The 12500-nt window shown below is 44.8% G+C and overlaps 1 protein-coding gene across 1 annotated transcript in view; it reads right to left on the bottom strand.

The window, feature by feature from the left end:
• Positions 1-12500, bottom strand: part of LOC106590999 (oxysterol-binding protein-related protein 10) — a 133099-nt gene that overhangs the window by 47993 nt on the left and 72606 nt on the right. Inside the window, exon 11 of the mRNA XM_082968530.1 lies at positions 7790-7948. Within this exon, the coding sequence (XP_082824656.1) occupies positions 7790-7948 (159 nt within the window). The remainder of the gene's footprint in view (positions 1-7789; positions 7949-12500) is intronic.

Raw genomic sequence — 12500 nt, forward strand, 5'->3', positions numbered from 1 at the left:
AATAGAGGTCCAGGTGATAAGGGGAATAAACTAGTCAGGGTGCTGTGTGTCAGTCTGTTGGCTAATAGAGGTCCAGGTGATAAGGGGAATAAACTAGTCAGGGTGCTGTGAGTCAGTCTGTTGGCTAATAGAGGTCCAGGTGATAAGGGGAATAAACTAGTCAGGGTGCTGTGAGTCAGTCTGTTGGCTAATAGAGGTCCAGGTGATAAGGGGAATAAAATAGTCAGGGTGCTGTGAGTCAGTCTGTTGGCTAATAGAGGTCCAGGTGATAAGGGGAATAAACTAGTCAGGGTGCTGTGAGTCAGTCTGTTGGCTAATAGAGGTCCAGGTGATAAGGGGAATAAAATAGTCAGGGTGCTGTGAGTCAGTCTGTTGGTTAATAGAGGTCCAGGTGATAAGGGGAATAAACTAGTCAGGGTGCTGTGAGTCAGTCTGTTGGCTAATAGAGGTCCAGGTGATAAGGGGAATAAACTAGTCAGGGTGTTGTGAGTCAGTCTGTTGGCTAATAGAGGTCCAGGTGATAAGGGGAATAAACTAGTCAGGGTGCTGTGAGTCAGTCTGTTGGTTAATAGAGGTCCAGGTGATAAGGGGAATAAACTAGTCAGGGTGCTGTGTGTCAGTCTGTTGGCTAATAGAGGTCCAGGTGATAAGGGAATAAACTAGTCAGGGTGCTGTGAGTCAGTCTGTTGGTTAATAGAGGTCCAGGTGATAAGGGGAATAAACTAGTCAGGGTGCTGTGAGTCAGTCTGTTGGCTAATAGAGGTCCAGGTGATGAAGCTATAATCACTAAGGGGTCTAGGCATTTACCTCAGTACACCAGATTATAACCTGCATTATGTTATATAATCCCATTACTGTTCAGTCCAACATCACACACAGTGGTTCATCAAACCACGTGAGCAGAGCAGCTGTGCCACAGACAATCATGAGTTCAGTCAGGCGCTGTCACTGCACTCACCTGGCTGCCCATTATAGACAATCACCAGGATGACAGAACAGAGAGACTGAGCCTCCAATTGCAGGCTGATAAACTTTTTCTCACTGTTATATCTTAAGGTGGTTGTTGACATTTATGAAATTGGACCATATGATCACAGAGATACAAGTTTGAAGACACAAGCTTGCTGACAGTACAGGGACTGTTTTATATTCTTCAGAATAACATGTTATTTCTCCTGTCCTGTAGACTGCATTAGCTCAAGGTGGGATGAGGAGAGGACAGTGTTGAGTACAGGAGAGGAGAGGAGACGGTAGGAGAGGAGAGGAGGGGAGACGGTAGGAGAGGAGAGGAGAGCGGACGGGAGGAGAGGAGAAGAGAGGAGAGGAGAGGAGACGGTAGGAGAGGAGAGGAGAGGAGAGGAGAGGGGACGGGAGGGGAGAGGAGAGGGGACGAGAGGGGCGAGGAGAGGAGAGGAGAGGAGAGGAGAGGAGAGGAGAGGAGAGGAGAGGAGAGGAGAGGAGAGGAGAGGAGAGGAGAGGAGAGGAGAGGAGAGGAGAGGAGAGGAGAAGAGAGGTAGAAGAGGAGAGGAGAGTTGGGGCTAGGAGAGGAGAGGAGAGGAGAGGAGAGGAGAGGAGAGGAGAGGAGAGGAGAGGAGAGGAGAGGAGAGGAGAGGAGAGGAGAGGAGAGGAGAGGAGAGGAGAGGAGAGGAGAGGAGAGGTGAGGTGAGGTGAGGTGAGGTGAGGTGAGGTGAGGAGAGAGGAGAGGAGAGGAGTAGAGGACAGAGTGTTGAGTACAGGAGAGGGACTGGACAGATGGAGGCTTGGGGAATGAACTAGCAACTAAATAATGAATACATCTCTCTCTCTCTGTAAAAGGACAGTGTGTTAGGTAGATACGTTTATCTGTGTCAGCACCTGGTGCTCTCTGCCATCTGAGACTGAGTGAAGAGAGCAGAGAGCTGTGTGCTGTTTCACTATCAGAGAGCTGTGTGCTGTTTCACTATCAGAGAGCTGTGTGCTGTTTCACTATCAGAGAGCTGTGTGCTGTTTCACTATCTGAGAGCTGTGTGCTGTTTCACTATCTGAGAGCTGTGTGCTGTTTCACTATCAGAGAGCTGTGTGCTGTTCCACTATCAGAGAGCTGTGTGCTGTTTCACTATCAGAGAGCTGTGTGCTGTTTCACTATCAGAGAGCTGTGTGCTGTTTCACTATCAGAGAGCTGTGAGCTGTTTCACCATCAGAGAGCTGTGTGCTGTTTCACTATCAGAGAGCTGTGTGCTGTTTCACTATCAGAGAGCTGTGTGCTGTTTCACTATCAGAGAGCTGTGTGCTGTTTCACTATCAGAGAGCTGTGTGCTGTTTCACTATCAGAGAGCTGTGTGCTGTTTCACTATCAGAGAGCTGTGTGCTGTTTCACTATCTGAGAGCTGTGTGCTGTTTCACTATCAGAGAGCTGTGTGCTGTTTCACTATCAGAGAGCTGTGTGCTGTTACACTATCAGAGAGCTGTGTGCTGTTTCACTATCAGAGAGCTGTGTGCTGTTTCACTATCAGAGAGCTGTGTGCTGTTTCACTATCTGAGAGCTGTGTGCTGTTTCACAATCAGAGAGCTGTGTGCTGTTTCACAATCAGAGAGCTGTGTGCTGTTTCACTATCAGAGAGCTGTGTGCTGTTTCACTATCTGAGAGCTGTGTGCTGTTTCACTATCAGAGAGCTGTGTGCTGTTTCACTATCAGAGAGCTGTGAGCTGTTTCACTATCAGGGAGCTGTGTGCTGTTTCACTATCAGGGAGCTGTGTGCTGTTTCACTATCAGAGAGCTGTGTGCTGTTTCACTATCTGAGAGCTGTGTGCTGTTTCACTATCTGAGAGCTGTGTGCTGTTTCACTATCAGAGAGCTGTGTGCTGTTTCACTATCTGAGAGCTGTGTGCTGTTTCACTATCAGAGAGCTGTGTGCTGTTTCACCATCAGAGAGCTGTGTGCTGTTTCACCATCAGAGAGCTGTGTGCTGTTTCACCATCAGAGAGCTGTGTGCTGTTTCACCATCAGAGAGCTGTGTGCTGTTTCACCATCAGAGAGCTGTGTGCTGTTTCACTATCAGAGAGCTGTGTGCTGTTTCACTATCAGAGAGCTGTGTGCTGTTTCACTATCAGGGAGCTGTGTGCTGTTTCACTATCAGAGGGACAGTTTCTGTTGTTCGTTCACTGTTAGAACACTGGCCACTAACTACAGTTGTTGTCTATTTCACTAGCATGAACGTGTGTAAAGGTCACTGGTGTCCTCGACTAGGTCTTCCCCACTAAGTTGTGTGTAAAGCTCACTGGTGTTCTTGACTAGGCCTTCCCCACTAAGTTGTACACATCAAGTCCTTGATGTGACGGGTTGAATCAGGTGTACTTGTACAGTACCAGCAACGACTACAATTGAGAAACACTGATGAACAGTATAACTCAAGTGTGGTTCTTACCCGCGCCGTTAGATGTACCCAGCAAGGGTTCATGTCCAGTTAGAATAAAGTAGATGCTGTTTGATTTAACTTCCACTGGTGATATAGACCCTTTTACAGAACACGACACACTGATTGTGGACTACAGGAAAAAGAGGACCGAGCACGCCCCCATTCTAATCGACGGGGCTGTAGTGGAGCAGGTTGAGAGCTTCAAGTTCCTTGGTGTCCACATCACTAAACAAAGTAACATGGTCCAAGCACACCAAGACAGTCGTGAAGAGGGCACGATAAAACCTATTCCCCCTCAGGAGACTGAAAAGATTTGGCACGGGTCCTCAGATCCTCAAAGGTTTCTACAGATGCACCGTCGAGAGCATCCTGACTTGTTGCATCACTGCCTGGTATGGCAACTGCTCGGCCTCCGACTGCAAGGCACTACAGAGGGTAGTACATACGGCCCAGTACATCACTGGGGCTAAGCTTCCTGCCATCCAGGACCTCTACACCAGGCGGTGTCAGAGGAAGGCCCTAAACATTGTCAAAGACTCCAGCCACCCTATTCATAGACTGTTCTCTCTAAAGCATGGCAAGCGGTACCGGAGCGCCAAGTCTAGGTCCAAGAGGCTTCTAAACAGCGTCTACCACCAAGCCATAAGACTGCTGAACAGCTAATCAAATGGCTACCCAGAATATTTGCAATGCCCAACTAACCGGTGCCCCCGCACATTGACTCTGTACCGGTACCCCCCTGTATATAGTCTCGCTATTGTTATTTTATTGCTGCTCTTCAATAATTTGTTACTTTTATTTCTTATTAGTTTATTTTTTTACTTTTTTTAACGGATTGTTGTTTAAGGGCTTGTTAGTAAGCATTTCACTGTAAGGTCTACTACACCTGTTGTATTCAGCATTTCACTGTGAGGTCTACTACACCTGTTGTATTCAGCATTTCACTGTAAGGTCTACTACACCTGTTGTATTCAGTATTTCACTGTAAGGTCTACTACACCTGTTGTATTCAGCATTTCACTGTAAGGTCTACTACACCTGTTGTATTCAGCATTTCACTGTAGGGTCTACTACACCTGTTGTATTCAGCATTTCACTGTAAGGTCTTCTACACCTGTTGTATTCAGCATTTCACTGTAAGGTCTACTACACCTGTTGTAGTCAGCATTTCACTGTAAGGTCTACTACACCTGTTGTATTCAGCATTTCACTGTAAGGTCTACTACACCTGTTGTATTCAGCATTTCACTGTAAGGTCTTCTACACCTGTTGTATTCAGCATTTCACTGTAAGGTCTACTACACCTGTTGTATTCAGCATTTCACTGTAAGGTCTACTACACCTGTTGTATTCAGCATTTCACTGTAAGGTCTACTACACCTGTTGTATTCAGCATTTCACTGTGAGGTCTACTACACCTGTTGTATTCAGCATTTCACTGTAAGGTCTACTACACCTGTTGTATTCAGCATTTCACTGTAAGGTCTACTACACCTGTTGTATTCAGCATTTCACTGTAAGGTTTACTACATCTGTTGTATTCAGCATTTCACTGTGAGGTCTACTACACCTGTTGTATTCAGCATTTCTCTGTAAGGTCTACTACACCTGTTGTATTCAGCATTTCACTGTAAGGTCTACTACACCTGCTGTATTCAGCATTTCACTGTAAGGTCTACTACACCTGCTGTATTCAGCATTTCACTGTAAGGTCTACTACACCTGTTGTATTCAGCATTTCACTGTAAGGTCTACTACACCTGTTGTATTCAGCATTTCACCTTAAGGTCTACTACACCTGTTGTATTCAGCATTTCACTGTAAGGTCTACTACACCTGTTGTATTCAGCATTTCACCTTAAGGTCTACTACACCTGTTGTATTCAGCATTTCACTGTAAGGTCTACTACACCTGTTGTATTCAGCATTTCACTGTAAGGTCTACTACACCTGTTGTATTCAGCATTTCACTGTAAGGTCTACTACACCTGTTGTATTCAGCATTTCACTGTAAGGTCTACTACACCTGTTGTATTCAGCATTTCACTGTAAGGTCTACTACACCTGTTGTATTCAGCATTTCTCTGTGAGGTCTACTACACCTGTTGTATTCAGCATTTCTCTGTGAGGTCTACTACACCTGTTGTATTCAGCATTTCACTGTAAGGTCTACTACACCTGTTGTATTCAGCATTTCTCTGTAAGGTCTACTACACCTGTTGTATTCAGCATTTCACTGTAAGGTCTACTACACCTGTTGTATTCAGCATTTCACTGTAAGGTCTACTACACCTGTTGTATTCAGCATTTCACTGTAAGGTCTACTACACCTGTTGTATTCAGCATTTCACTGTGAGGTCTACTACACCTGTTGTATTCAGCATTTCACTGTAAGGTCTACTACACCTGTTGTATTCAGCATTTCACTGTAAGGTCTACTACACCTGTTGTATTCAGCATTTCACTGTAAGGTCTACTACACCTGTTGTATTCAGCATTTCACTGTAAGGTCTACTACACCTGTTGTATTCAGTATTTCACTGTAAGGTCTACTACACCTGTTGTATTCAGCATTTCACTGTGAGGTCTACTACACCTGTTGTATTCAGCATTTCACTGTAAGGTCTACTACACCTGTTGTATTCAGCATTTCACTGTAAGGTCTACTACACCTGTTGTATTCAGCATTTCACTGTAAGGTTTACTACACCTGTTGTATTCAGCATTTCACTGTAAGGTCTACTACACCTGTTGTATTCAGCATTTCACTGTAAGGTCTACTACACCTGTTGTATTCAGCATTTCACTGTAAGGTCTACCTACACCTGTTGTATTCAGCATTTCACTGTAAGGTCTACTACACCTGTTGTATTCAGCATTTCTCTGTAAGGTCTACTACACCTGTTGTATTCAGCATTTCACTGTAAGGTCTACTACACCTGTTGTATTCAGCATTTCACTGTAAGGTCTACTACACCTGTTGTATTCAGCATTTCACTGTAAGGTCTACTACACCTGTTGTATTCAGCATTTCACTGTAAGGTCTACTACACCTGTTGTATTCAGCATTTCACTGTAAGGTCTACTACACCTGTTGTATTCAGCATTTCACTGTAAGGTCTACTACACCTGTTGTATTCAGCATTTCACTGTAAGGTCTACTACACCTGTTGTATTCAGCATTTCACTGTAAGGTCTACTACACCTGTTGTATTCAGCATTTCTCTGTAAGGTCTACTACACCTGTTGTATTCAGCATTTCACTGTAAGGTCTACTACACCTGTTGTATTCAGCATTTCACTGTAAGGTCTACTACACCTGTTGTATTCAGCATTTCACTGTAAGGTCTACTACACCTGTTGTATTCAGCATTTCACTGTAAGGTCTACTACACCTGTTGTATTCAGCATTTCTCTGTAAGGTCTACTACACCTGTTGTATTCAGCATTTCACTGTAAGGTCAACTACACCTGTTGTATTCAGCATTTCACTGTAAGGTCTACTACACCTGTTGTATTCAGCATTTCACTGTAAGGTCTACTACACCTGTTGTATTCAGCATTTCACTGTAAGGTCTACTACACCTGTTGTATTCAGCATTTCACTGTAAGGTCTACTACACCTGTTGTATTCAGCATTTCACTGTAAGGTCTACTACACCTGTTGTATTCAGCATTTCACTGTAAGGTCTACTACACCTGTTGTATTCAGTATTTCTCTGTAAGGTCTACTACACCTGTTGTATTCAGTATTTCACTGTAAGGTCTACTACACCTGTTGTATTCAGGCGCATGTGACTAATAAAATGTGATTTGATTTGATATGACGTCAGGCAAAGATGTGCGGCTCTTGGCTGCAGTAATAAAGACCATCAACATAACCTAGATTTACCTTTTATTACTATTTTATTTAAAACAAAATCACTTTTTTGAGGTTCTCAAACATTTAAACTTCTGTTTCTATTCTTTATTGAACAGTCGCTAAGATTATATTTGGTTGTGATCTTTGCAAAATATATATTTTTTGGATGCAGCAAGATGTTAGCTAGAATGCTAACGCTGATTGATATCAGGCTGTAGCGAAAGCTAGCCGAAGAGACACATCACTGGTTGAAGTTGAAGTATAACGCAGTTGATTTGCGATGACGACACATAAACATTAAATGAAGCAGGACGTTCATACGAGCCTTAAAATCCAATTATAATTCTAAAGTTGTGTGAAATACACTCAACAGCAACATCTGAATAGAGGCTATTCGTTTTGCTGGCGTTCTATAAGAACTCGCCCTCGTTCTGTCACCAACTGGTCCGCGTCGCCATGGTTGGGGAATGTTTGTAAACACAGAACAGGGGTCGATACAGCAGGTTGTTATTGGCCAGGTATTGGTTCTTACCCGTGTGAGGTCCATGCCCAGTTTGAGCTGTGACAGCAGGTGAAGGATAATGTTCCTTTGGTCCTCTCTGACTCCCAGGTCCTCTTCCTCACTGTCCTCTGTGTCTGTCATCTCTTCACTGGGATCTATAGACTCTGGGGTGGGGGGGGCCTGCTGGGGCTGGGGGGGGACAACATAACAGAGGGGTTAGAGGACAGAGTTACAGTACTGGGGTCTATAGACTCTGGGGTGGGGGGGGGACAACATAACAGAGGGGTTAGAGGACAGAGTTACAGTACTGGGGTCTATAGACTCTGGGGTGGGGGGGGAGACGACATAACAGAGGGGTTAGAGGACAGAGTTACAGTACTGGGGGTCTATAGACTCTGGGGGTGGGGGGGGACAACATAACAGAGGGGTTAGAGGACAGAGTTACAGTACTGGGGTCTATAAGACTCTGGGGTGGGGGGGGCAACATAACAGAGGGGTTAGAGGACAGAGTTACAGTACTGGGGTCTATAGACTCTGGGGTGGGGGGGGGACAACATAACAGAGGGGTTAGAGGACAGAGTTACAGTAACTGGGGTCTATAGACTCTGGGGTGGGGGGGGGGCACACATAACAGAGGGGTTAGAGGACAGAGTTACAGTACTGGGGTCTATAGACTCTGGGGTGGGGGAGGGGGACAACATAACAGAGAGGGGTTAGAGGACAGAGTTACAGTACTGGGGTCTATAGACTCTGGGGTGGGGGGGGGACAACATAACAGAGGGGGTTAGAGGACAGAGTTACAGTACTGGGGTCTATAGACTCTGGGGTGGGGGGGGACGACAACATAACAGAGGGGTTAGAGTACAGAGTTACCGTACTGGGGTCTATAGACTCTGGGGTGGGGGGGGGGGGGGGGGGGACAACATAACAGAGGGGTTAGAGGACAGAGTTACAGTACTGGGGTCTATAGACTCTGGGGTGGGGGGGGGACAACATAACAGAGGGGTTAGAGGGACAGAGTTACAGTACTGGGGTCTATAGACTCTGGGGGTGGGGGGGGGGAGGGGGGACAACATAACAGAGGGGTTAGAGGACAGAGTTACAGTACTGGGGTCTATAGACTCTGGGGTGGGGGGGGGGGGGGGACAACATAACAGAGGGGTTTAGAGGACAGAGTTACAGTACTGGGGTCTATAGACTCTGGGGTGGGGGGGGGGACGACATAACACAACACAACACACACACACACACACACACACACACACACACACACACACACACTACACACACACACACACACACACACACACACACAAACAACACACACACAACACACACACACACACACACACAAAACACACAAACACAACACACACACACACACACACACACAAAACACACAAGCGCTCCAAAAATTTATGTTTCTCTTCAACATGTAGAGAATGTGTGTAATGTGTGGGTAACTGTAAAATGTAGGTTTCTCTTCAACATGTAGAGAATGTGTGTAATGTGTGGGTAACTGTAAAATGTAGGTTTCTCTTCAACATGTAGAGAATGTGTGTAATGTGTGTGGGTAACTGTAAAATGTAGGTTTTCTCTTCAACATGTAGAGAATGTGTGTAATGTGTGGGTAACTGTAAAATGTAGGTTTCTCTTCAACATGTAGAGAATGTGTGTAATGTGTGGGTAACTGTAAAATGTAGGTTTCTCTTCAACATGTAGAGAATGTGTGTAATGTGTGGGTAACTGTAAAATGTAGGTTTCTCTTCAACATGTAGAGAATGTGTGTAATGTGTGGGGTAACTGTAAAATGTAGAGTTTCTCTTCAACATGTAGAGAATGTGTGTAATGTGTGGGTAACTGTAAAATGTAGGTTTCTCTTCAACATGTAGAGAATGTGTGTAATGTGTGGGTAACTGCCCCCACAGGGTTACTAGTGTGACTACCTGTTATTTAAGGCTTGTTCAGGGAAAACATTCCTGAAAGCTTAGCACATGATCCAGATTTCCTCAGTGCTCACTCCCCCTTCCTCCCTCCTGTCTCCCTCACCACCTCCCCTCCTGCCTCCCCCCTGCCTCCCAGGTCTCCCCCTGTCTCCCCCACTGTCCTCAGAGCACTTTAAGGCAGCAAATGCATTTGGTTTCTTTAGCAGCAGGTAATTTTAGACTGCTATATTGTTCCTAATTCATAATGTTAGGAAGTAGCATGGAAGTATGAGGCCCAAAGCATTCTGGGAGCTGAAAAAGCCTTGCTCTCTCCCTCTCTCTTTCTCTATTTCTCTCTCTCACACACACACTCTCTTTTTCTCTCTATTTTTCTCTCTCTTTCCATCTCTCTCAGGACTGTTTTTCCTCTCATGTTCATGTTCAGTGTCAACAGACGAGTGGAGAAATGGAGTCAGTCATTGTGACATACCTACAGAGGTCTCTCTCTCTCTCTCTCTCTCTCGCTCTCTCTCTCTCTCTCTCTCTCTCTCTCTCTCTGTCTCTCTGCTCTCTCTCTCTCTCTCTTGCTCTCTCTCCTCTTCTCTCTCTTCTCTCTCTCTCTCTCCTCTTGCTCTCTCTCTCTCTCTCTCTCTCTCTCCCTCTCTCATCTCTCTCTCTCTCTTGCTCTCTCTCTCTCTGAAGGACTACTCTCTTGCTCTCTCTCTGAGGTTATTTATCTCCAAGCAAAACATCCCGCTCTCTCCATCACTCTATCTCCCCTCTCCATCTCTCTCTCTACTCTCTCCATCTCTCTCTCTCTCTCTCTCTCTCTCTCTCTCTCTCTCTCTCTCTCTCAAGACAGAGGTTATTTCTTTCTAAGCAAATGTCAGCAACTCATAAGATCTCCATCTCTCTCTCTCTCACTCCCCATCTCCCTTCTCCATCTCTCTCTCACTCCCCTCTCTGCTCTCTCCATCTCTCTATCTCTCTTTTTCCCCCTCTCCATCGCTCTCTCTCTCTCCATCTCCCTTCTCCATCTCTCTCTCACTCCCCTCTCTCTGCTCTCTCCATCTCTCTCTCTCTCTGACTCTGTCCATCTCTCCCAGAAGAAGGTAGACAGGGGAGTGTGTGTTGCAGGGAGCTGCCAGCTGCCCAGTGAGGTGAGGGGACAACCACCTGGTTGTACTTTTCTTGTGGCAACAGGTCACAAATCTTGCTGCTGTGAGGCACACTGTGGTATTTCACCCTGTAGATATGGGAGTTATTCAAGTATTTTTAGCCGGATTCTAATTGGTATGTTGAATGATATGTTCCTTTTGATGGCAAAGAAGGCCCTTCTTGCCTTGTCTCTCAGATCGTTCACAGCTTTGTGGAAGTTACCTGTGGTGCTGATGTTTAGGCTGAGGTATGTATAGTTTTTGTGTGCTCTAGGGCAACGGTGTCTAGATGGAATTTGTGTTTGTGGTCCTGGCGACTGGACCTTTTTTGCAACACCCTTATTTTGGTCTTACTGAGATTTACTGTCAGGGCCCAGGTGTGACAGAATCTGTGCAGAAGATCTAGGTGTTGCTGTAGGCCCTCCTTGGTTGGGGACAGAAGCCCCAGATCATCAGTAAACAGTAGACATTTGACTTCAGATTCTAGTAGGGTGAGGCCGGGTGCTGCAGACTGTTCTAGTGCCCTCGCCAATTTGTTGATATATATGTTGAAGAGGGTGGGGCTTAAGCTGCATCCCTGTCTCACCCCCACGGCCTTGTGGGAAGAAATGTGTGTTTTTCTCAATTTTAACCTCACACTTGTTTGTGTACATGGATTTTATAATGACGTATCTTTTTTCCCCCAAAACCACTTTCCATCAATTTGTATAGCAGACCCTCATGCTAAATTGGGTCAAAACTTTTTTGAAATTAACAAAGCATGAGAATAATTTGCCTTTGTTAAGGTTTGTTGGTAAATTAGGGTGTGCAGGGTGAATACGTGGTCTGTCGTACGGTCATTTGGTAAAAAGCTAATTCTTTTTTTTCTCTCCTTCTCTACCTCTTTCTCTCTCTCTTTCTCTCTGTCCCTCTATCTCGCTCTCTCTTTCTCTCACTCGACCTCTCTCTCTTTCTCTCTCTCTGTCTCTCTCTCTCCCACTCTCTCTCAACTTTCTCTTTCTCTCTCTCTACCTCTCTCTCTCCCGCTCTCTTTCTCTCTCTCTCTCTCCCGCTCTCCCCCAACTTTCTCTCTCTATCTATCTCTCTTTCTCTACCTCTCTCTATCTCTCTCTCTACCTCAATATTAAAAAACATGTGATAGCGGGATTGTCAAGAATACACAGAAATTCCCAAATATGTGTGGAGTTTTTAGTTCTAATTATTTGTTTACTATAGTGTGAAAAGACAACATATTTGGTGAGAATTACTACATAGGGAACAAAATCTATTCTAGCTCTTAAAGAAGCAGTAGCCTACATTGTGTAAAAAATGTATATATATATTACAGCCTTCCCATTGGACACACACTGGTTGAATCAACAATGTTTTCACGTAATTTCAATCCCCAGTGAGTTATTTAGTCTGCAGTTATTCTCCTGATAGTTAGAACGTTTACAAGTAAATAATAGATTCTGATTACAATTAATATGTCTCATTGTGTAACTAAATGTAATCTATTAGCTTCCGAAAATGTAACTAGTTATATCTAGCTGTCCGATAACACATTCAGATGAAATGGCTTGTCCTGTAACTTTGTAAAAAAACTCATAGAAAGGTCTTGGTTCTTTCCTAAACACAGCATGTCAATGCAAAGAGGACTCGGACAAGAAAATAGTTGAT

The sequence above is a fragment of the Salmo salar genome, chromosome 02 (genome assembly GCF_965601325.2).
Source record: "Salmo salar chromosome 02, fSalSal1, whole genome shotgun sequence".
NCBI classification, from domain to species: domain Eukaryota; kingdom Metazoa; phylum Chordata; class Actinopteri; order Salmoniformes; family Salmonidae; genus Salmo; species Salmo salar.